At 42.2% G+C, this 26346-nt stretch overlaps 1 protein-coding gene across 1 annotated transcript in view; it reads right to left on the bottom strand.

Moving 5' to 3' along the window:
* Positions 1-26346, bottom strand: part of WRN (WRN RecQ like helicase) — a 2579924-nt gene that overhangs the window by 1364991 nt on the left and 1188587 nt on the right. The window contains 1 exon segment of the mRNA XM_044059154.1: positions 17281-17296. Within this exon segment, the coding sequence (XP_043915089.1) occupies positions 17281-17296 (16 nt within the window).

Genomic DNA, 26346 nt, shown 5'->3' with positions numbered 1-26346 from the left:
TGGGCAAGTTTTCTCTCTAGGGGCACGAGCAATTGGGCAGAGGAGAGGAGTTGAGAAGTCATTGTGAATTCTTTCTGTAAGGGGGTGGCTTACCACTCTCTGTTTTAGAAGTGAATGTGCTCCATTGCTTAGATCTCTGCATACCCTGTGGCTGTAATCTGTTTCCCCTGGATCTAGTTTGAGGTGGCCTTGAGGGGGCTGGAAAGGCCCAATTCTTTAAAAGGCAATGCCTACTGAATCTTTAAGGCTGCACTTGCAAAAAATCTAACTGGCTGCATAGACTTAGCCTTTTCTTCTATCTTTTTTTAAAACCTCTTCTGCTTTGGTGCCAAACAGATGGTCCTTGTTCAAAAGAGCATCCAGTAATTTTGATTTAACATGGTCTGTTCCTTAAGCCAAGCATGCCTTATAAGTACAGAACCTGTGACTGCTGCCCTGCAAGATGCTTCTAGGGCATCAAACCCACATTGCAGGGTATGCTTGGTGACTTGGCTTGCAGAATGCATAAGCTCCTGTAATTCTTTATTTTCTGCATAGTAAGGAAAGGTAGATAATTTTTGCTCAAGTTCCATAGTATGTTGCTGGTATTTCAGCATGTGGAACTGACAATTCAATGCTCTAATGGCGAGAGTTGCAGAGGTGCACACATTTTTTACTCCAACTGTTTAAAGCTTGGGAATCCCTGTCTGAAGGGGTGTGATTCTTAGATGTAGTTGCTTTTATTCCTTTAGGTCTTTGGGAGATTTCCTCTGGGTCAGCAGTAGGATTTTTGAAAAGAAATTTCGGAGTCAGGGACTCTGTAGTACCTGTCTGGTTTCCTTAGAGCAGGGGGTAAAGTATTAGGAGTTAGACTGAATTCTATGAAATCATCATCCACAACATCCAGAACAGGAGGTATAGGGTCTGTGCTGTGGTAAATCTAAAAATTCCCAGTCTCTCTCTTTAGACTGAGGATAATCCTGGCATTCTCAGTAAAAATACTCTCTCAAAGTATGTAGGGTTTCACCAAAAGAAAAATCCTCTGGAGAAGAAGCAGAAGGAATGGATTCCTCTGCATCTGAATCCTCATAGGCAGATAAAGGCATGTCTTCATATTCAGAAACCTCAGAGTCGTCGGACTCTTCGTCAGTTAAAGCTGCTGGGGACAGGTCTGTTTTTCTTCTAGCAGAGGAAGGCTGGCTACCCCTAATCAGCATGGTCAGGTGGTCTGCCATTTTAAGCATTTGAGATTGTGGCAAGGAAGTCGGCGCTTGAGTTTGGGTCGTCAGTTTTTAGGCATAGCTCGTACTCTTGCCCTTAGAAACTCGGTAGTTTTAGAAAGAACTGAAGACGTGAAAGAAGTCGTCGGTTTGTGTCGAATATCAGTAATGCGAAGAACTTCCTCAGAAGCTGGTGCCTGCACAGCTGCTCCAGATCCATCCAAGGTAGAGACATCAGCAGGTCCCATAGTCAAAGAAGAGTCTCATGGCATACTGGACTCCGAACGGGTCTCTGTAGTGGCCTGCAAATCCATCGAAGCGGGCATCAGGGGATGCGAAAGTGCCTCACTGAGTACAGGCGAATTGGCGACTAGCTTAATGGAAGCATCGTCGGCAGTTTTGGACCCGTGTGGTCTGTCTCTGTCTTTATCCTTAAGTTTTTTCGGAAGATATGTAGTCCGATGGCTAACTGAAGCCATTTCAGAATACGGAGATCGAGAACGAATGTATTTAGATACAAAAAGGGCCCGATGACAAATAGTCCAGGTATTGAACAAAGCACAAAACCGACAACAAGGTACGTCGTGGTCTGGGCCTAAACAGGTGACGCAGTCAGAATGGAAATCTTGGTGTGGTATTTGCTTTCCACAGGCGAGACAACTGTTAACTTTTTCTGACATCGGTTAGAGCAAGAAAAAAGGATCCCCAACAGGGTACTTAGCTTTAGAAGATTTCAGGATGATTCAATTTCGGAAACGAAAACTCAGGTAGCAGCCAACCAGCACTCGTGCGAACTGCTTCTGCTTCAGGCTCCTTGGCAAGAAAGACTGGGGTAATGGCATTGGCTGCCTGTTTTTATACCCCTGACGACCTGACGTCAGTCCCGAAGCAACAGCAACCGACGCAAAAATACCAAGTCTCTGGTATTCGGGCCGACTGAGGGCTACTTGCTGGCAGATAACCCAAGGGTGATGACTGCAACAGTGAAACACGAAGAACATCCTGAATCATGTCCTCAGAAAAAAGTGCCTATACAGAATCAAAATCCTATCACCCACAGTGTCAGTTGAAGAGTGGATAGGTGGGGATGGGTGAGAAATCCCTTGTCTTGTGTGAGAAGATCCACCCTGTGTGAGGTACCTTGTAAAGACTGACCTTGGCTAAGTGCAGAAGAAGAGGGAACCAATGCTGTCTGGGCCAAAAGGGAGTCACCAGCAAGATTTTGAGTACATCCTGTTTTATCTTGTACAGGTCTTCTGGAATGAAAGGAAGGGGAGGGAAGGCATAAAGAAGCACCTCTTTCCATGAAAAAGGTAGGGCAACCATCTTCCGGGCCAGAGGACAAGGGGTCCTGGCACAAAAGTGAGGAAGCTGCCTGTTCAGAGGGCAGGCAAAGAGATCTACTTGAAGAATACCCCACTGGTGGATAATGTCCAGAAACACATTCTTGTGAAGCATCCACTCATGAGATTGTGTTATGGGCCTGTGCAGAGAGTGTGCCACAAAATTCTGACTTGAAGGAATGTACACTGCCTGAAGTGCGACTTGGTACTGAATCGCTAACTCCCAAACCTGATAGGACCTTGCTCCCCCCCCCCTGTTTCTTCATGTACCACATCACTCTGGTGGTGTCTGTAAAGATCTTTAGGGGTCCTGGAGAAAACAGAGAATGAAAAGTAGTTAAAGCCAAAAGAAAAGCTCGCATCTCCCTGATATTGATGTGCTGCTCCTGAAGAGACCAAAGGCCTTGCACCTTTAGGCTTCCTAAGGAAGTTCCCCAACCCCTGTCGAAGCATCTGTGAACAGCTCCTGAGAGGAAAGCAGGGGGTTGAAAAGGAAGACCTGGATTCAAAGTAAGTTGGTGAATACACTACAAAAATTCCAACTTGAGACATGGAAGAAGAGGAACTGGAAACTCTAGAGAATGAGCATACTGAAGCCAAATTGACTTCAGATATCAATGAAGCTTTCTTATGTGCAATCTGGCAAAGGGAAGCACAGGGATGGTGGATGCCACGATTCCCAGAGCCCTTAGAAATCCCCTGGCTGAAATCAAGGCCAGGAGAAGAAGGGAATGAAAAAAGAAAACCAGAGTAAAAGCCTTGGGAGGAGGCAGGATGCTAGCATAGGAGCAGTCTATATTCTGCATCCCAGAAAAATATGATTCCCTGATGGGGACAGGAAGGACTTTTGAAAATTTACAGTGAACCCCAGGCTTTGCAACTGAGTGATGATCCCCTGAAGGTGCTGTAAAAGTATCACTGGAGAGGAGGCTTGAATAAGAATTATCTAAATAACGGAAGACCTGAATTCCTTTGAGCCTGTAGAAAGCAATCAAAGAAGCTAGGCATTTGATGACTACTCTTGAGGCAGTAGAGAGGTCAAAGGGGAAAGCACAGAACTGAAAATGCCAGGTAGCAAAAAGAGAAACAAAAACTGACTGAAAATGGGATAAACAGGCATATGGAGTTAAGCATCACTGAGATCCAGACAAACCATAAAAGCCTGAGGAAGCAGAAGAGGAAACAATGACTAAAGGGATAACAGTCGAAAGGAAGGGACCTTTAGAAAAATATTCAAGCGAGAATGGGTCTCCAAGTGTCCTCTTTCCTGGGACCAAAAATGTTCTGGAATACAACCCCTTCCCCCTTTGAGAAGATGGAACCTACTGAATAGCTCCTTGAATCAAAAGACCCTGAAGCACCTCTGGAAAAGAGATCAGCTGGTCTTGAGGTGGCTCAGAATGCCCATGAAGGTGGGAGAAGAGATTTCTAAACCATGAAATACTCCTGAGGAATGAAGGAAAGAACTCAAAAACCCTGGATTATGCTTAATCAGACAGGAAGAGACAGAGAAAAAGTGAGAGCAATGAATATGGCTGGTTAGAATTGGGTAGTCAGACAGCACCCGGTTTATCAGGAAAGAAAGGCTTCTGTGTAGACTTAGCTGAGGAAACCATCCCCACCACCCTTCTTGCCTTTAGAAAGAGGATGAGACTGCTTCTAACAAAGGACAGTTTATTACTTAATTTCTATGGCACTCAACTCCTTACCTTTCTCCTGCGAGGACTTGAACAGATCAGGTGAAGCAGTACCAAACATTTGTTGTCCAAAGGAACATTCATCAACTTAGCCTCAATATTATCAGGAGGAGGTTGAAGCTGTAGCCAGGAATATCTCGTCAACACATAGCCAGAAGCAGCAGCCCTAGAAGAAGCACCTGCTGCATAACTACATTTAATGGAATGGCTAGCTACCTGTGAAGAAGCCCCTAACAGAGACAAGGCAGAAATCTCACTCAGAATCAGGAAGGACAGAAATAACCTGTCAAGCCTGAGAAAGGAGAGCCAAAACATATCTGGTCATATGAGTCTGATAATTAACCCGAAAGGCTAGGGTGGCTGAACTATAAACCTTTTGACCCAGCCTTTCCACAGTCCTGCTGTCTTTATCAGAAGGAAGAAGCTTGGTAGAAGACAGCAATTTAGAAGGCTTGTCGGATGCAACGAAAACCACTGGAGAGTCAGCAGATGGACACTTAAAGGAATTTGCAGTCATCGGGCACTTCACACCTATACTCTTTTAGGAGCAGGGGGCTGAGACTCTGATGCCTGAGATGCAGACGAAAAGGCATCCAATATAGCACCCTAAACAGGAGGAACAGCAGAGGGTCTAGGAGATTCTGTTTGAAGGAGCTCATATCATCTCCTCTGCACATCAGAAATTTGGGAACAATCTCATTTAAAGAATTCCATCATCCTAGCCAATGGTATACCCAAAGGAAATCTCCTCAAAAGGAGATTCATGATTAGCAGACTTCTTCCTCAGAACTATAATCCAAGAGGAAGGAATCTGGGTAGAATAGCCCAGAGATTCCTCATCAGAATCCTCTTCCTCTTCAGAGGAATCATTATCTCTAGACCTTTTGAGGGGGGAAGATGATCAAAGAGGAAGCAGGACAGACACTTCCTGAGAAGAATTCAAGGCCATAAGAGCACTGAACAATGCCTGTGAAAAATTTCGCCATTCACTTTGAGGGTCCTTGGGAGTAGAAGCAATATGTTTTGTCTTCTGCTTCTTTTTTAAATGGACATCCACCTTTTGAAATGAAGACGGCTTTGATGTGGCCTATACTCAATAATTGTAGTCAGGATTTCTTCCCTAACCAGTATCTGAGGAACCCTCCTGGCCCTTCAGTAACAATCAGCCTCGGTTCCCCCTGAACAACTGAAGCAGATGTCTGCAAGGCCTCCAAGGATGTGCAAGAAGCCAGATCCATGCCGGCCTCAACTGTTTGCAGTTCAGGAATCCAGCCCAGAAACTGGATGATCATCCGGGCTTTCACTAGCCTCAAGAGAGATGTCTGGTGGAGAAGGCACAGCCGAATAATCTGACCTGACTTTTTCGGGCTTCTTCTTTCAAGATAGCTGACCCTCGAGCCGGGAAGTACCCTCCAAAGCATCTTTCACTAACAGTTTTACATGTTGGTTCTCAAGATAAATGGCAAAAGGGAAAAACAACTACATAAGGTCTTTGGAACAAAAGCCTGACAAATCATATAGGATCATATAAGGCAAGAGAAGAAAGACAACTATGTAAGGTCTTTGGAACAAAAGCGGGACAGATCATACAGGCTCTATGGTTGTGAAGCTCCTAAACAAAACAAGCACTGCTTGTGACAGTCTTTATGGGGAATCTGTCTCCCACACTGACTCTTTCTGAATGACGTGAAACCCCACAGCACAAATGCTAAAAGCAAAAAGGCCAAGTCAAAAAAACGCAGTGGGGTACTTATTTGAATGGCTAGGCAACCAGCAGAGACTTGGACAATTAGACTGACTATCAAAAGATGGCATTCAGACTGGCGGCATAAGAGTTCTGAGGATGATATGTCTGGATGTCAACTTTATGCCCTACACACCTTGAGCAAGGAGTATATGTATGGTGCATCAATAACAACCTAAAGGCTTTGGTATACTGACGGGATGTTGGGCCGCCCTTGGCAGCAGACTACTCATTTTAAGAATACTGCAACATTGAAATGGAAGGACATCATATGCTTCCTGACATCTTTGCTTTGTGCATTCCTTCACAGCTGTCAAAAGTCTCTGATTTTTGCCTCATATTTTTCTTCTGACCCTTGTATAATTTTTAACTTTCTGGTAAATTACTGAGTATTATAGTCTGTCAATTATGCAAGGCATGAGAGTTTTATATTTCTTTTCTTCAGGAAAAAGTATGTTGATGCAAAATCTGCTTTATTAAATTTCTATGTAGTTTACAGTAATATATAAGAACTGTCCCTGATTTTGAGCCGTTGTTCCTAATTATTTTTTGGCTTTTATCCCTAATTCTTGAGCAAAGAGGTTGAGAGCTATGCATTTCCTATCAAAAGTGCAAGACTCCTTGCATGCAACTCTTTTTTTTTTTTTTTTTTTGGGGGGGGGTGCAATTCATCTGAAACAAATAATGGTAAAGTCTAAAAATGAAAGGTTACTATTTTAGATCATCTACCTTAGCTACTTAAAGTCTGAGATTTCCCAAGATGCCACAATCTCAGACCTAGCATACATTGTGTTTTATACTTTCATATTGGCCCTTCCAAGAATCACAGTTATGACCCCTAGAAAATTAACAGGTACTGATGCGGACTCTTGCCTTATGTTTGGCACAATATGGAGGAGGTTGGGGGGGTTGGCTGCTTGAATTTCAATAGCATTTCACTTTTGGGGACAGACAGTCTGCAGTAAATTGTAGAAGTGCTTTACTGTGTTAACAACAACCAATAAACAAAATGCACCAACAAGTACTGATACTCAAACAAGATTGATCCATTAATAGATTAGCACTTAATTTTTACACTTGATTTATTAATTTATTGATTGATTGGCATTAGATTACCAGGAAAGTCCGAATGGGTAAAGCAGCCTATTTTCAGCAGAGGCCCGGGGAGAAAAGCTTCAAATTATTAAATAACATTTTAAGAAAAATAATTTTACAATCTTCAAAAATAAAACAAAAACATCACATTTTAAATAATTCTAATAAATTAGACAATATAAAAACATTGGTTAAGAATTGATACAAGGTATATGACAATCATTTAACATTTAGAAAAATTTTAAGACAGTTTGCAGACAAATTAAAGGCACGTTAGTGCAATACAAATAGGAACTGCAATATGAAGTAAGGGAAAAACACGCCTATGGTATATTTATAGAGAAAATCAGAGAAGAGAATTAGATAGCAGTAAGGAAGTAAGTAAAGCAGGGAGAGAAAGGTGGTATAAGGAGTAAAAAGGTACTCTTTCACATTTAGGGATATAGGTTACCCTGGTTTTGAGCAAGAACAGAGCCAGATTTTAGCCAGGAAGTCTTTCAGAGTGATTTTAGAAAGATGGGAGGGAGGGTGCAGAACTGATGGACACAGGTGGAGTGTTCCAGGCCTTAGTAATCTTGTACGACTATAGACAAAACTCAGCAAATTTGCTAGGTTTATAGACAGACAGGAATTTGTGGTCACTGGATCACAATGACCGACTGTGAACATAGCTGTGGTGAATGTTTTTTTAGTCTTAGACAGGCAAGATGGACACTGGATAATTGTATAGGTGGTAAGAAGTTGTGTATATGTTAGTTGATGTGGCAGTTCTAACCAATTTAGGCTTGTCAGTGCTCTACAGTGGTGGGTTCTGAAACAAGTATGTGCTGCAAATTTAGCAACTTTGTTATAGCATTGCTCAAGTTTCAATTTTTGTGAAGCCTGAAAGTTAGTAAGGATGGGAGCACCATAAACAACAGTGGGGAGGAGATCAATAATGGCAAGTATAGTTTTAATTGTAATGGTGAGAAATTTTTTGGCTCTGCAAGGCATCCCTAGTTTTTGAGGAGTTTTTTTAATGTAATTTTATATATGCAGGTCAAATGTAAGATTATCACCCCCTAACAGTTTGTTATGACAAATGGGTTCCTATTACCTGATCGAACATTTAGGTTAGTGAATACCTAAATGTCAAACTAGTAAAATAACGAAAGTAAAAAAACACAAACGTCCGATTTAACACAAGAAAAGAATTCCCTTGGCCATTATGCGGATTTTGCCCCTTTTCCCACTGTAGAGCTATCTCGGGGTTGGTATATTTAGTTGGGGGGCAAAGCCCTCCACTTCATTTTGATTTTTTTTTTTTTTTTTTTGTGGCCGAGGGAATTCATTCCCAATTCATTCCCTACGTTAAATCGGCTGTTTGCTGTTTTAATTTTTCGATATTATCAGTTTGACATTTAGGTATTTGCTAACCTAAACATTCAATCGGGTAATATAGATGCTGACAAATGACTTCAATAGCTATGTTATGAAGAGAGAGGATTTTAAATTTAGTTTTTTTCATGACAGAGGTATTTAGGAAAAGTAGTAGTAGTTTTGTCTTTTTTGGGTTGAGCATGAGTTGTGAGTTACAAAGCCATGTTTCAGTGGTTGCTAAAGCTTCCCGAGTAATTTTTTAGAAGAGTACCACATTGTCAGATGTGCAAATAACAGTGGAATTATCTGCGTATTGTAATAGGGTGGCCTACTGTGTGGAAGTATAGAGTGTTGGTGAAAAACGTTAAAGAGGATGGGACCAAAGACAGAACCTTGTGGTACACCGGTGGTGACTGGAAGGTAAGGAGAGAGAGTAGAGTGCCACTTTACTGACTGATACCTATTGGAGAAGTAGCTTTTGAACCACAGAAGGGTGGGCTGAAAGAGGTCTAGTGAGGACAGCTTGAAGTAGCAGCTTGCTGTGTCAAAGGCTTTAGACAAATCTGGAAATAAGGAAGATGCTAGTTTGCTATTATCTCTAACTTTACTGACAGTATCTATACAGGTTAGAAGGGCAGTGCTAGTACTATGGGAAAAAGTACAGTTTTGTACCTACCATAAATGTAGATGTTCGAGTGTTTACACTGCTGCAGTCATTACACTTGGGTTATCCTGCAGTCAGGTGGTCCCCGCAGTCGGCCAGAGTTCCAAAGTCTTGGTCCGGCGTCGGTTGCTGTTGCTTCTTCCCTGACGTCAGTGCGCCAGGGGTATATAAGATGCATCCAACGCCATTTTCTTCAGTTTTTCTTGCCCCAGATGTAAGCTGCCCCCAAGTAGGTAGGCAATACATATTGCTAATAAAACATATATAAAAATAAAAACAATACCTTCAGTTACAAGCAAATGCACCACAAAGGTTGTATAGAATAGAAAGGTATAGATAAGTCCAGCTAGGACAGAGGGGATGGAGGGAGGGTAACCTGGACTGCAGCAGTGTGAACACTCTAACATCTACATTTATGGTAGGTACAAAACTGTACTATGTTCATCTTGTTACACTGCTGCAGTCATTACACTTGGGTAGAATCTCAAAGCTAAGGTTGGGTGGCTGGTCTATAAAGAGTTAGGATTCGCTATGAGGCCCTGCAGAACTGCAGTGGCAAATCCTGCTCTGGATTTAGAGTAGAGAGGCAAGTGGTAATGCTTGGTAAAGGTGTGCACTGAACTCCAACTTGCCGCCTCCAAAATTTCCTTGGTTGGTACTTTTCTGAGAACGGCTGTTGAAGTGGCTGTTGCTCTAGTAGAATGTGGCCAAGTTATTAGGGACTGCTTTTCCATGCTGTGTGTAGCAGTAATGAATACAGTGTCCTATCCATTTGGAAATAGTCTGCTTTGAGATAGCCTTGCCCTGTGATCCTGCAGCATATGCTACAAACAGTTGCGCAGTTTTCCTGAAAGCTTTTGTTTTGTCCAAGTAGAAGCGTAGCTGCCTGTGTATGTCCAAGGAGTGCAGAAGTTTCTCCCCTTTATTCTGGGTGTTTGGATAAAAAGTTGGCAAATGGATGGTTTGGTTAAGAGCCACACTAGATACCACCTTTGGCATAAAGGTAGGGTTTGTCCTTAAGAAAAACCCTGTCCTGATGAAATATTATAAAAGGTTCCACTACCATAAATGCCTGTGGCTCTGAGACTCTTCGTCCTGAAGGTACTGCCAGGAGCAGAGCTGTTTTCCATGATAAAAATTTTAGATCGGCTGTATTGGCTGGCTCAAAAGGTGGCAAGGTCAGTTTTTCCAAAACAAAACTGAGGTCCCAAGTTGGTGTTGGTGCTCTCCACGGCGGTCTTATGTTTTTAGCCCCTCTGAGGTACTGCTTTAGCAAGGGATGAGAGAATAAAGGAGGGTCCGTGTTATAATGAGCTGAAAAGGCAGAGGCGTGGATCTTAATTGATAAGAAGGATAGGCCTTTATCCAGCATCTCAGTTAAGTATTGTAAAATCTGAGGAATGTTTGGGACAAGAGGGTCAAAACTTTGAGCCTGGTTCCAGGCACAGAATCTCTTCCATTTTTCTGAGTAAGATTTCCTGGTGCTAGGCCTCCTGGCCTCCAAAATGACATACATAACAGCTTTGGAGAGAGGTGTTGCCTGTTTGACTAATGAATCTGCCATGCAGCCAGATTTAGGGTTTTGAGATGACCGTACAGGATCGGATTGTTTTGTTGAGTCAAAAGGTGTGAAATTTGAGGCAAAATCCATGGTGGGCCTTGAGCTAGGTTCTTTAAGACTGGGTACCAGTGCTGGCGTGGCCAGTCTGGAGTAATCAGGATCATCTGTGGTTTTTCTTGTATGGCTTTTAGGAGTACCTTTGAAAGTAGAGGCAGTGGTGGGAAGGCATAGACTTTTAGGCTTTTCCAGCTGAACGAAAGAGCATCCACTTTCCATGCTTGTGTGTGGTAAGTCCTTGTGCAAAATTTTTGTAGTTGGCAATTTAGTGGGGAGGCAAAAAGATCTATGTCTGGGCACCCACATTTTGGTGTTACCATGCTGAAGATTTGTGGATTCAATTTCCATTTGTGAGATTCCATGATATTTCTGCTTAGATCGTCTGCCAGAGTATTTTTCTTTTCGGGCAGGAATTGTGCTTGCAGATGAACTTGATACGTTAGTGCAGTGTTCCACAAGGTCATGGCTTGCCTGCATAGGAGATAAGAATGGGTGCCCCCTTGCTTGTTTATGTACCACATTACTGTGGTGTTGTTTGTCTTTAGTAATAATTGTCCTGGAAGCAGAAGGTCCTTGAAAGCTGTTAGGACATTTTGAACAGCCAACATCTCTTCTTGATTGATGTGAAGATGCATATGGTCTGTGGTCCACTTGCCCTGAATACATTTTCCTGCCATGTGTGCTCCCCAGGCGTAATCTGAAGCATCTGTTCTGCCTGGCCGTGGGTAGAGTGAAAGGCTGACCCTTGTTGAGGTGACATGCCTGTGCCCACCATCAAAACTCCTGTTGTAGCAGGGAATTATTGGTATTACTGTTTCTAAACTGTGAGAGTGTTGAGTCCAAATACTTTTTAGGCACCATTGTAATTTCCTCATATGCAGTCTGGCATATGGAATTAGTAGTATGCAGATTGCCATGAATCCCAGGGCCTGCAGAATTTTTCTTGCAGAGAGATGGGATTTTTTTGCCAGCAATTGAAAATACTGAGTCAGTTGTCCTTGTTTGTCTGGCGTGAGATAAGCCATCTGGGCCGTTGTATTTAAGCTGGCACCCAGGAATATTATCTGTTGTGAGGGCAATAGTTTTGACTTTTCGTTTACTGTGTACCCTAGAGAAATTAGCAACCTTTTTACAAATGCCAGATGCTTTAGAAGAATGTCCTTTCTCTCTGCTTGAATGAGGCAGTCGTCCAGGTATGGATATATTTGAATTCCTTTTTGTCTGAAAAATGCAATTACTAGTGCCAGGCACTTTGTAAAGACCCTGGGCGCAGTAGATAAGCCAAAGAGCAGTGCAGAGAATTGGTAGTGCATTGTACCAGCTTTGAATCTGAGGTATCTTCTGCAATCTTGTCTGATAGGGACATGCAGGTATGCCTCTTTGAGGTCCACAGTAACAAGCCAAGCCTTCTTGCCCAGCATGGGAAAAAGCTGCTGTAGTGTCAACATTTTGAATTTCGGAACATCCAGGTAAGTATTTAGAGTTGAAAGGTCTACTATGGGTCTCCAGGCTTTGTCCTTTCTGGGGACCAGGAAGAGTCTTGAGTAAAATCCTTGTCCTTGTTCCTGCTCTGGTAAATTTTGAATAGCTCTCATGTCCATGAGGGCTGAAATTTGTTTTTGAGACTCTGCCCATTGATTTTGTGGCAGGTTTGGCATTCCTTTTAGCCTTGGTAAAGTGTGAAAGTGGAATCTGTAACCCTGAGACACAATATTCAGAACCCATATGTCTTGGGTGATTGTTTGCCAATTTTGAGAAAAAAGAGCTAGTTTCCCCCCTAAGGGGGCTGCCAAAAGGGAAGTGCTTGGCATACGAAGGGGGAAATCATTGGGACTGTGTCCTGTAAGGTTGAGACTTGTCCTCACCTCCTTTTGGGGTTGAGGTACCCCACTGTCATTGTCTGTAAGAGCCTTGGGGTTGAGATCTGCCTCTTGGGCATCTGTATCTGCCTCTCTGTGGCCTGTCTGACACTGGAAAGGACCAATTCTTTGTAGGCCAATTTCTGCTAAATCGAAGTGGCTGTACCTGTAAGAAATCTTTGACTGTTTGCATAGGTTTAGCTTTATCCTCCATTTTCTTTAACACCACTTCTGCCTAAACACCAAACAAGGTATCATGCTGTAAAGGAGCATCCAATAATTTTGCCTTAACATGATCAGGTAAACTCTATTCTTTTAACCAAGCATGTCTTCGAATCACAGAACCTGTAACTGCGGCTCTACAAGAGGCCTCTAAAGAATCAAAACCACATTGCAGAGCATGTTTTCCCACCTGTTCAACTGCATTCAATAAATCCTGCATTTCTTTATAGTCAGGAGCTTCTGAGTTTGTAAGCATTTTCCGTTTTAACTGAGCCATTAAATATTGTTGGTACTTAAGCATGTAAAACTGGCAATTTAAAGCCCTTACTGCTAAAGTTGCAGAAGTGTAAACTTTCTTCCCCCATCTATCCAATGCTCTAGAATCTCTGTCAGAGGGGACTGGATTTTTGGCAATGGAAGCCTTAACCCCTTTGGGACCCTGGGAAATGGTTTCTGGGTCAGCAGAAGGGTTTTTATAAAGAAACTTGTGAGAGTCAGGGACTCTATAATACCTATCTGGCTTGGATGGTGCAGGGGGCAAAGAATCTGGAGATAAGCTGGATTCAGAGAACCCATCATCCACAATATCTAACACAGGCAGAAAAGCAAGGGGCCTGTGCTGAGGCAATAAAAAGAAGTCCCTGAGCCTTTTCTTGGATTATGAATAATCCTGACTTTCCCAATGGAAGTGCTCTCTCATGGTATGTAAAGTTTCCCCAAAAGAGTAATCCTCAGGAGGAGAAGCTGACAGGGTAGATTCTTCAGCATCAGAGTCCTCAAAGGGGGGTAGAGAGTATCCCTGGTCTGAAGAGGAATCAGAGGAAATGGAAACCTGATCAGAGGAATCATAGTCTGTATCCTGCCTAGGCCTTTTCTCAGGAGGGGGATGGGAACCCCTGATTAGGGTTAATGAGGTCTTCGGCCATGTTGAGCATCTGTTGACCTTGCAAAGGCCTTCGACACAATACCCCACTCGGGTATTGTAGAAAAACTTACCAGCTTAAATGTAAACCCATATGTCACAAGATGGGTTGCAAACTGGCTTAAGGACAGAACCCACAGGGTTAGAGTTGCTGGCGCTATGTCAGACTCCAAGCTGGTCACAAGTGGTGTCCCACAGGGCTCGGTCCTTGGCCCCCTATTGTTCGGCATCTACTTCTCAGAAGTACAGGCCAACATGGGGGACTTTGGCTGACAAAGTTTGCAGACGACTGCAAACTGGGCGCCATAGTGGAAAGTGCATCGGACACGGATATCCTTCAGAAGGGACTCACAGAAACAGATAGCTGGTGCCAGAGCCATGGCCTGAAGTTAAACCCCAAAAAATGTATAGTCATACCCTTTGGGAAAAACAAGGTAACCCCAAGCTACCATATAGGTAGCAATCCACTAAGCACAGAAGAGGTTATCAGGGACCTGGGGACCCAGGCTGACAGTGGCCTTTCTTTTGACACTCACGTTGCTAAAGTGGTTAGAAAGACCTTCTACATTGCCCACCTGATCATGAAGGGATTCACATCCAGATCTAGTGAGGTCATTGTTCCCTGTACTCTTCACTTATCAGACCAATGATCGAGTACAATGCCCCATTCGGGATGCATCTCACCCATCTGCAGCAACTGGAGAGACCCCAAAAGTTCCTCACCAAAAGGATAAAGGGACTCCAAAATCTGTCATATGCTGCCAGATTGAAGAAACTCCAGCTCTATTCAGTTGCATACCGTCTGCTCTGAGGTGACATGTGCCTGACATACAAGGCCATGTCCAACCCGGAATTAATGGACATGCTCCACCTCAAAAAATCCAAATCCACCAAAACCACTAGAGCAAGCGACTTAAACCTTAGCACGGATATAAATAGGACGTGCTGGAGGGATAGATTTATCACTCAGAGACTCCCTATGCTGTGGAATAAAATCCCGATCCATGTGAGGCAGAGCACCTCGCTGGCTCTGTTCAAGAGAAATCTTGACCTGTGGATGGGAGATCGTAGGTTTATCCCGGGAATCATCTCTGTGTCACTGCTGGACAGAGGCACAACATAAGCCACAAAAATTTGGGCTAGGCTTATAAATGCCTTAGGGCAGATAGCCTAGTATAAACCTATGAACCTATGTTTCTTAGGCATGGAGGACTGTCCAGGAGAATGCTGTACTTGCTTCTTTGTCTTTAATGGTGTTTTTGTCTTGGCTGTTGCTTTAATGGTAAGTTGTGAAGGTCTGAAAACACCCTCAGAAGCAGATGCCTGCTCAGCGGCTCCAGACCCATTTGAGGGATTAATTTCCGTAGGCCCAATACCTTGAGTTTCCAGAGGCCTAGTTGTCTCCACATGGGAGTCGGAGGCGGCCTGTGGCTCTGAGGTAGCGGGAGTCAGGGGCTGCGAAAGCGCCTCACTGAGAACCAGCGACTAGCCTAGAAGAGGCTTTACCATCGGTTTTGGACCTCGGATGCCTGTCTTTATCCTTGTCTTTGCGTTTTTTATGAATTGCGGTCATCGGTTGTTCCGATGGCACTGTATAAGTGAACCTTCGGCCAAAGTAGTGCAAAGCAAAATCAAAACGTTGTTTTGTAGTGCATTTGTTAAATCTAGCACAAAACCGACAACTAGTGACGTCGTGATCAGGGCCTAGGCATGGAATACAGTAAGAGTGGAAGTCCTTATGAGGTATTTGCTTCCCACAAGAAATACAATTATTAACTTTTTTTTGACATCGGTCTGAGGCAAGAAAAAAGTTTCCCCAACAGGGTCCTTAGCTTTATTGAAGACTTCGAATTTGAAATTCGACTTCGAAAATCTCAGGAGTCGGCCGACCGGCACTTGCGAACTGCTTTTGCTTCGGGCACCGCGCGGCAAAAAATACTGAAGAAAATGGCGTCGGATGCATCTTATATACCCCTGGCGCACTGATATCAGGGAAGAAGCGACAGCAACCGACGCCGGACCAAGACTTTGGAACTCTGGCCGACTGCGGGACCGCCTGACGGCAGGATAACCCAAGTGTAATGACTGCAGCAGTGTAACACGATGATCATCATGTTGTGTAGGGGGATAGGAGTTCTTCCTGCATGAGATAGTCTAGCAAATGTTTTTGAATACAGTTTTCAAGTATTTTTGTGAAGGGGAGATAAGATTGCTATAGGTCTAAAGTTATTCATGTCTGTTGAATTTTCTCCTTTGTGCAGAGGGATATTTTATGACTTTTTCCAGAGACAGGGAATGTGGGATTCCTGGAATGACTTATTTATAAGGATTGAGACAGGATAAGCAATGCTAGTGGCTGCTATTTTTGGGTACTCACTTGGAAGATCATCAGCTGAAGAAGAGCATGGTTTAAGTTTAAGAGTAGTTTTACATAGGATGTGAGCACAGGTTTGAAGGTGAAAATGGATGTGGTGATATGTGGCTTTTAAGCAGGGTTGGGATTAGATGTTGAGGGATCCTTGGTTAGAGATGTTATACTAACCATAAAATAAGAGCTGAACTGTTTTGCAGTTCTGACTGATGAGATATTGGGAAAGGGGTTTGGGTTATGTTTTGTGCCAGGATGTAAAATTTCTGTAATGGATGTCCAAACTTTTTTATGGTTGTGTTTAGTATTATTTTGAAAGTTATTATAGTATTGCTTTTCCCTTCAATTATTTGCTTTTTAACACGACTGCGAAGCATTCTGAAGTTTTCAAGATACTGAGGTGTTTTATATTTTTGCCACTCTTTCCATGCTTTTTCTCTATCCTGCATTAGCATTCTCTTCTTTTTTGGACAGCCAAATTGTATTATTTGATTTCAGTATCTTCCTTCTAGGAGGTACAAGGCTATTTAGTATATTTAGAAAAGTTGCACTGAATTCAATTAAAGCATCGTCTAGGGGAAGGATTTTTAGGAATTTCCAATTAATAGATGACTGCGTAGTAATGAACATTTCTGAGTTAAACTTGGAAAGGTTATATGTTGTTTTACAAATATGCTGTTTAACTGGATGTGTGTGTCTACAGTCATACAGATTGAGAGATGATCACTGAGAGTATGACACTGTACCTCTGGTGGGGTTATTTGCTAGGATTTGATACTAGTATCAAGTCTAATACAGAATTTGATGTCTTGCATATGTGGAGCTAATAATTTGTTGTGTGAGACCATATACATTCATGCTAGATATAGGGGAGTTAGGGTTTATGTCCAGCGAACTGACATTCACATCACCTAGTAATACTTTTTTTTTGGAAATATTAAGAATATCCAACATAGGATATCTTCCAGTATAGCTTTATTGTCACCATAAGGGATATAAAGGGCATTAATGCATATATGTTTATAACTGTTTACTTTGAGGAAAGCAGTAAGAAGCTCTTCTGAACTGAATTTTGGTCTTAGTTTGCTGTAAGGGGAAATGTGGTAGGTACTGGGAAATACTAAAGCAATACTTCCACCCTTCCTCTTTATACAGTCATTACAGATGATATTATAGCCAGGAGGTACAACTTCGGAGTCGTTTATGCTGGAGTTAAGCCAAATTTCAGTTACAGCGTTAACATCAGGCTTATGCTGGGTATTCCAGGCATGTAGTTCAGCAGTTTTATTCCCTATACTAACATTTATTGCAGCAAAAATTAGATCACCAGGATTGGAATGACGCCAGTTGCTTAGATTAGGCTTTCTGCCCTATTTTAAAATACAGTTTAGCAAGTAATTAGAAGCCATAGATGAGGAACAATACTGGTTTAGAAGGGATGGTGGCCGGCTCTGGTAATACTGACAAACCCTCCTTTGTACATAAAGTCCTATGATGATTCTTGGGATTCTCTAATAATGTGTATTCTGGCTCCATTTGTTGAAACTGGTAAAGCATGTCCTTTTATGATATATGCTTAATTATAAATGTTGCCTGGGCTTACAAAGGAAAATCTCTTTTCTTGCAGCTTTATGACTCTCTTAATGGTACATGACCTACGAGCTAAGAATGACTGAAGTGCTAGAGGCATTCTCCAAAAAGAATGAAGACTTGATCTTCCTTCATTTTATAAAGTACAGTTGTGTGCACTTACCATAAATGTAGATGTTTTACTCACTGTTACAGTCCTGACTTGTGGCCGGCCCAACTACCAGAGTAAAAGTCTTCCCTCCTCCTATGACCGGCAGACGCACTTCAATGAAGTCAGTACACTGGGGTATAAGTAGATGGAGTATAAGTAGAATTCACCTACATCATTATCTCAGTTCTCTTGACCCTTGTATTTCAGAGCCCCCTCCTCCCCAACAGGAGCAGCAGGTCAAGACCAGATGGACAGGGTAAGTATCCCTAGGTGGGAGGGAGTCCATGGCACATGGAACAGCAGGTTAAGACCAGATGGATAGGGCAAGGATCCCTAGATAAGGAGTGTAGAGGAGGGATCCTTGGTACATGAGAAAATAATAGCCTTCCTGTAGGCTATGGGGGGAAGGATGGAGAGAAAGATGACTGCAACAGTGAATACACATGAACATCTACATTTACAAGTGTATACAACTGTACTATGCTCTTCATGATTCACTGTTGCAGTCCTGACTTGTAGGAAGATTCCCAAAGCTTACAAGAGGGAAGGTAGTGAAGTAGGATGGGAAAGAGAGGTTTGAAGGGAAATGGTGTCAGAAACTAAACTGGAGTAGTGTCTAATGTTAAAAATAGCATGCAAGACACAGGATCTCCACTGAGGGAAGCACTGGCAAAATTTCAATGGCCAGAACAAAAATGATGAGGTTTATAGTGGCCATATAGGGTAGCCACCTATTGAAGTTTTGAGCAAGGAAGGGGACCCTTCCTCCATAATGAGGATCTGGAGGGAGTAGAGGTGGTGCCTGGTTAGAGAAAAGGAGGCATCAGCTTGGGATGACTGTAGGGATAGGACTGAGAGCTTGGAGATAAGAAATAGGCAGGCAGGGTTCAGTGCCAGAAAATTAATTTTTTTTTAAGACATGGGTTAAGTAGCGAGGTGGCATATGAGATCACCTGGGGGGGCAAGGAGTGGAAGACCCCACCAAACGGTGGGCAAAGGTAGGTGAGAGTATGCAGATGAAACCTGAGCCCTGCAGGATGTGGGAAAAAAAAAGCCTAGAGAAAGAGGATTTAAGAATAGGGCCAGCAGGAACAGGGATTTTGGCCCTGCTGGGGTCCAGAGAGAACTCTGCACCCCAGTACAAAAGCTTTCTTATTATGTTGTCCAGGCTTTCTGGAGCTAGGCAGCCTCTCGTTCCCTAAGATGAAGTGGGTAAAAGTGTTATTAGGATAATACTTGGGTGCCCTGAATTCTGTCTCCAAAGTCAGTGCAGTAGCACCTGAAGCCAAAGAGACAGATACCCCCCCCGAGAAACAGCAACATTCCAGCTAAAAGAGTAAGAAGGTATGCTCCAAGCTTATAGGGGGGCGGTTAACAGGAAGGCTAAGGAGTAGTAGTACCACAGTAGGACTGATCAAACTGATGCTATAGAGGTAAGTCCAGCAGTTTTGTGATTTCTGGGTATTCTTGGGAAAGAGGGTGTTATTAAGAAAGCCTAGCTTTACTGTGTGATTTCCCTAGTGGTGAGGAGTTCCATCCCCTGGCCATGATGAGAGGAATCTCCCAAGCAACTGCCACCTAAGGATGCCTACAGGTTTCTGATTTGTATGCTTGTTGGTAGAGCACCATCTTGATGAACTGATTCCACTGATGCCAACCCCCTATGGTTACAGATGGGGGTGGAACTGTAAATCTATCCACATAGCTAGGTGGTGAGGATAGGGATGATATTCTCCCCTAGATTTTTGTGCCATATGCAAGTGCATAATTTTCTGTGAGCACAAATAGCACCCTTGGGTTTGATCTCTGTTTTGGGTGCAAGAGAAGTCCTTAGAGCTGATTGAAGCTTCTATAGTCCAAGAGCTTATTCACTTTCTTCATGTTAGTAACAATAATAAGAAAGTAACTGTAGTCGTCCTTGAAGGATTAAAGTTTGAGATTGCAGTTAGCTGAGTGGAAGGCTTGAGGTTAGAAGAAAGTCCTAGAATTACCACACATGAATGCCCTTTTAGGCCAGACATAAAAGGTGACAAAGAGGTCTCCTCAAGTGCATCATGGCTTGGGGAGCAGGGGAATGGAAGTGGCTAGAAAGGCAAAATCAGACAGAGTTAAGAGAAGTTCCTGTCTGTAGGAAGATTTAATTAGTAGATGAGGTTACGTCTCCCAGAGTCCACTACAAAAAGCATGCTTTAGTTTGGCTTTAGTGTACAAACTGTTTCTTTGTGGGGTCATTTCTTTTTTCCCCTTATCCTTGAAGTACGATCTTCACATGACAAGCTTGTATCCATCAATTATGCCTACCAAGCTGCAAGGACTTATGTCAACACCCAGCCTGTCTACAATGCATTGAACTGCTGGACAGGAGGGGGACACTTTGCCTGGGACTAGAAGACTAGGGTCCAAAGGAGGTCTCACCCTAGAACTGAATTTTGTTTGAAGGTGAGCTTCAGATTCCGGGTTAATAGCTGATTAGTACGCTAACTTCCTTAACAGGCCAATCTATGTCTTCCCCAATTCCATTTCCCAAGGTGAGAATGAAACTCTGCACCTTGTGTCAATGAATCAAAACCTTAATCAATATAACAAGTCCCAATCTTAGGGGTGCTGTGAAGCAACTAAGGTCTGTTTGTAACCAAGTTTGAGTTGAGAAGTGCCTGTTGGTTAAGTGCAATGTTATTTAAAATGTGTCCTGATTATTTGTGGCTCTGTCCAGATTTAATGTGCAAGAGGTTGAGTGATATGGTCCAGAGGTATGCAAGCCTCATTGCTGCTGCTGGCAGGGATCACTCTCAATCTTCTCACACACACACACACACACACACACACACTGAAGAAGTCAAAAAGGGGTAAGTGCAATAAAAAGACAACTGGCAATTATTACCAAAAAAAGTGTACAGTCTGCTCAACAGCATAACATTAATCTACTATGGTCAAGAGGTACGTAAACCTAATGGCAACCTTACTGAGTTTCTAAGTTTATAAGAGCAATATTTAAAATCTGTCCCTATTTGGCTCTGTCCAGCATACCTCTCAACTGTACAGATTTTTGCCTCGTACTTTTGTTCTGTTCGAATTTTTGTTTTCTGGAAAACCACTGGCAGATCACTGAGGTTTGAAGTCAAACTAATGACAGACAGTTGAGTTTCAGATTTCATACCCATCAGAAAATACATGCTAATGCAAAACCTGTATTTCTATCTGCTTTCTAAGTTTGTAAGAGCAGTAACTTAAGTGTCCCTATTTTTAGGCCTTTGTCCCCCTCCATTATTTTTGGCTTTGTCCAGATTTCTTGCTCTAAGTCAGGTTGAGGGGTATGTGTCCAGACTTATTGTGCGAGAGGTTGAGTGGTATGGTCGAGAGGTACATAATCTTCATGGTGACCTTACTTACTTTCTATGTTTATAAAAGAAATATTTAAATTTGTCCTGATTATTTGTGGCTCTGTCCAGATTTATTGTGCAAGAGGTTGAGTGGTTTGGTCGAGAGGTATGCAAACCTCACTGCTGCTGCCAGGGATCACTCTATACAAACATACACACACCGACTCTTCTGTTTCCATGCATGCAGAGAGAAACATACACACACACACTTTTTTCGGTTTCCTTGACTTTTATTTTATACTTGCTAAACAGCAAAAACACTGCTTAACAAATGTAAAATAAAGACTCGATCGATCTCACTGCTCACTCTCTCTCATACACACACAGTCTTCTTTCACACACACGTACATTCTGCTTTCATGCACGCATTCACTCACACACGCAGACACACACACACTCATGCACATACATACACACTAACTTTTTCATTTCACTCCATGCCTGGTGGCTCGATATCAAATGATCTATGGCCCAGTGGTTGGGGACCACTAGTGTAGGACAGTTTAAGAGAGGTGAAGGTTGAAACCCATGCAAAGGGCAGACAGAAGTCCCAATACTGAAAAAGAGAAAGGGACAGATTGTTTGAAAGTGACATTCTCTGTCTTTTTGGGGGGGGGTTAGGAAAAGGAGGGGTACATGCTATTAAAGGATCACGACTGCTCCCTCCAAGTGACTTGGGTAAAGGAAGTCCCTGGTGATGGGATAGATGAGTAATCTTGGCCGAGTCCCTGACGCTGAGTATGACTCCCTAGCCTGTATGCCTTCCTTTGCCCTGCAGTAGGGGGGCAGTGGGTTAGGAAGAAAAAGTGCACAGCTTGGTGGAGTAGTTTCTGCTGAAATGTGGTGGCTGCACCTGCCGAAGGAATTTGGTTGTCTGCCTTGACTTAGCTCTGCCCTGCACCTCTTTGAATAGCTACTGCTTGTGGACCAAACAGTGACTCCAAGGGAGCATCCAGAAGTTTGGACTTTACATGCTCTGGGAGGTTCTGCTCTTAGCCGTGTGTGCCTCCTAATGACAGATCCAGTGGCTGTGGCCCTGGCTGGCAGCCTGTAAAGAAAAACTCACAGCGCAAGGAATGGTTGATCACTTGTGAACTGGAACTGCAAATGTCCATTAATTCTTGAGATAAGGCCTTATTTTCAATGGTCAAAAGTTTTTGCTTCATTTGATCCTACAGTGACTATTGGTGTCTTATAAAGTGGAACTGGCAGTTCAATGCCCTCACAGATAGTGTGGCGGAAGTGTATACTTTATTACCATATCTTTCAAGGGCTCTTAACCTGGATATCGTTGGGAATGTAATTCTTGCAAGTGTTGGTTCTGGAACCCTCAAATTCAAGACCAGAAATCTGTGGATATGCTAAAGGGTTATTGTAAAGGTGCTTATGTGAAGCCATAACCCTGTAGAATGTGTCAGATTTTCTGGGTGTAGAGGGAAGGGAGTCTGGTCTCAAAGAGAATTCCAGAAAGACATCAACCACCTCCAAAATTGGGGGTACTGCCATGGGTTTCAGTTCTGGAAGGTGGAGGAATTCCCTGACTCTCTTCTTGGGTAGGGAATAATCTTGTTTTTCCCAATATAAAATTTCCCCAAGGGAGTGTAAAGTTTCCCCAAATTATATATCCTCCAGAGGGGAGGCCGAAAGTAAAGATTCCTCTGAGTCACACTCCTGAAAGGGAGACAAGGAAAGGTCATCTACAAAGGTTGAGCCCTCCTGGTCTGAGTCCTGCCTGGTCTTCAAGGGGTCAGTAAGAACCTCAGGGATAGTGTCATTTCATCCTTTCCAAGAGGTAGATTCTGGGTAGGGGGTGTCTGCCCCTTACCAGGGAAAGCAGGTCCTCTGTCAATTTAACTAATTCCTTTTGAGACTGAGCTGGAAGGGCTGGAAAGATGAGAAGATTTTCCAGCTGTAAGTTTTTGTTTTGGCCTGGGGATGTCAGAAATATGGACCCTTGAATACCTCTGAGGTATAATGGTAGAGCTCACAGGAAGCCGAGGCCTGCTTAGCAGTCTCGGACCAAACTGATGAATGGCATTCCGTGACTGGTGATGGTGTAGAGGGTTCTCCAATGGCATACTGGCCTCTGAAAGGGTCTCGGTAGAGATCTTATCCATTACCTTAATTTCAGAAGGGGGTTGTGAAGGCACCTCACCAACTTCTGCGATAACCAGTCGTGGTGGGCTTTCTGATGGTGAATGGCTGTGTTCGAAAGGCCTAAACTTAGGTCGTTTGCATTTTGTCAGCTCAATGTTAGGATGTGGAATGGACGCCATTGCATGCAGAGATTCCAGGGACTCTAAGAAATCTTGATAAAATGTCCATCCTATGGCTAATAGTTCTGGATTTGAATCTGGCAAAGAAACAACAATATGGGGTGTCGTGTGAAGGGAATAAACAAACACAGAGGGTATGAAAATCCTGGTGTGGAATTTGTTTACCACAACAGAGGCAATTGTTAACTTTTTCTGACATTAGTTTTGAAAAACGAAAAAGCTCTCCACAAAAGGGTAGCTGGCTTTAGAAGCTTTCACTCTGGTGCAAACCAACCAATGTAAATACAGCTTCGTCTACTTCAGGCTCTGACTGCAAAAAAAGTATTGAGGTAACGACGCAAGTGGACTTCACTTATACCTCAGTGTACTGACATCAGTCAAGTGCATCTGGCAGTCATAGGAGAAGGTAAGAGTTTTATTTCGGTAGTTGGGTCAGCCAAGGGCTTCCATGGCAGGAGATCCCACAGGTCAGGACTGCAACAGTGAATCACAAAGAACATCTGCGTTTTCTATTCAGCCTACTTCTCTATAACTTTTTTCTCTGTCTTCCATTTTATGGTGTTTGGGAGTTTCTTTAGCAAAGTATAGTTTGTCCTGAGACTGCTTTGCTAACTTCAAGTTTCTTTTTTGCTACACAAGAAGCTAAAGTTTTTTTTGTCTTCTAACCATTGATGTTTTGTTAAATTTGATTCACAGTTATCTGTGTCACAGTCTGACCCTAAACAAGAAAGGATGTGTGTATGGAATTCACATGGGGCAATTTGTTTATTGCAAGCACACTTACTAACTGATTTTTCTGGAGAAAATGTACCCAACAAAAAAGATGTTTTGAAACAGTGATTTTTTGGATAATTATCAAATTCTTTTATTTACTTACTGATGACATGCTACCTGACAAAGATGCTTTGAAGTGGTGATGTTTCAGAGAGTAATCTAATTTCGTAACTCAAGTAGTACACACAAATTGCTAAAAGGTATTTCTTTCTAGAAAACAACTGAGCAACCAAAATTTTCATAGTAGTGAGGAAAAACTGAATACAGCACATGACAGTATTACATTCACATGAAAATTCTTAAAGCACCTGTGTCAGTAACTGTAATCATACAAGAACAGTGTTAGTCTTCACATGGAAGGCAAGCTGCTACAGAAAAAATGATTGGATTAATACAGCTTTACTGTTGTGTAAACTTAAATACTATGATTTACTGTTACAGTGACCAGCTGGTGAGTAAACCCAAATATTACGACTTGCTGTTGCAGCGACCATCTACAAAGTAAGAGTGTTTTTCTTCCTACAGACAGCCTCCCACAGCACACCTATATAAATTAATTCTCCTACTCAGGCACATTGTCTGGTTTATTCCATTATGGTTTTTGACCTCCCCGATGGTTACCACTTTCTGGACATTTATTACTGAAGTAACCAAAAATGTCCACTTACATATACTCTCTGGAATATAGTACTATTACTGCGTTACAAAGTAGCACTGCTATTGTTGTCATATAATTACAGTGTGTTTAACTAGCAAGAACATGCAAGCAAAAATAAAAGAATGAAAATAAGTAAATAAGCTCCATTTTCAAGTCCCAAAGCATCCAATGCCAACTACATCAATTGCAAAAATGTACAATTTAATCACAAAATTGTTTACTGAGCACTTGACTCTATAATCAATGCTATTATTTCTCTAAGGTCAGCAACAGAGCTTCTGCTCTGTGTGCGCACCCGTGTTTTGGGGTGGAGTGTTTTCATCTGTGCTTTCACACTAAAGTTATAATACTGCAGAGAAAAAAATTACCTAGTCAGGCAGTTGTCACAACATTTTTCTGTACCCATGATACCGGATGTGACCTTTCGGAGTTTCTCATCTTCAAAGTGAGACAAAATTATCCTGTCCATGGGATGATAAAGGAAATACACAAATTAACAAGATTTTTATGGTTAATTCAATACACAAAAACAACAAACTAAAAGCACCTACTTCAAATGCCTCTCCATGGCCCTAATTACATAGCTCTGATTCTGAATTGCTGAAATATTCTGCTGTTCCTAGAAGTTTGTAACCTGAACATTTTACTGTAAAATACACTGCAGTGAATCATTTTAAGAATTTTAGATATACATGTAAGAGAAATGATGTGCTATAAGCCATTTACAAATGATTACGGTTGAGAAAACTGAAGTCATACCAAAACAAAAGTAAAAGGAAATATTTAAGAAACTTTAGCTGTTCAGGTCATAAGATAGCTTTGGAAAGAAATATTGCTAATTTTAAGTCCTTCATGTGTATGCATCATGAGCCTGGTTAGATTCACAGTTACATCCAAAAAAGATCACTTTATTCTAATAATTCCAAACACAGTGCCCAGATTTCATAAGCAAGTTGCTTACTGTCTTAAGCTCTTTTGCAATGTATTACAGCTGCATATGATTCAGTTCAAGAAATAACAGATTTACTTAGCATTATCAGTTGACCTGTGAAGTAAAATGTAAAATATTCAGTTGTGTGAAGTAGTTATTTATATATAACATTTGCCTCATATTCTTGCAAATTTAGTGTAAGCCAGTTGCCATTGTGGGCTCAATCTTGCTTCATCGCAAATGGACACTAAGATATACGACTGGAAGCAATGGTGTACTTCCAAATTCTTCAATAACGGGACTTTTTTTCATGGTACAGAGATGTACCACATTAACTCACATATGAAACTGTACTGTAGTTCTCATTTCTGCAGTTGTTTGAATAAAAAGCTGCTCTAATTAAGTAAAACGTCATGCTGATATTCTATGCCTAATAATCTTTTGTATCCATTTCTTTTATAGGCTGTAACTGAAAAGTTTTTAGGTTCATAGGCAT

The sequence above is a fragment of the Protopterus annectens genome, chromosome 17.part0, assembly GCF_019279795.1.
Source record: "Protopterus annectens isolate FY-2018-M chromosome 17.part0, PAN1.0, whole genome shotgun sequence".
In the NCBI taxonomy this organism is placed as follows: Eukaryota; Metazoa; Chordata; order Ceratodontiformes; family Protopteridae; genus Protopterus; species Protopterus annectens.
The sequence above is the reverse complement of the archived record's forward strand: the minus strand, read 5'-3'. Positions and strand labels throughout refer to the sequence as shown.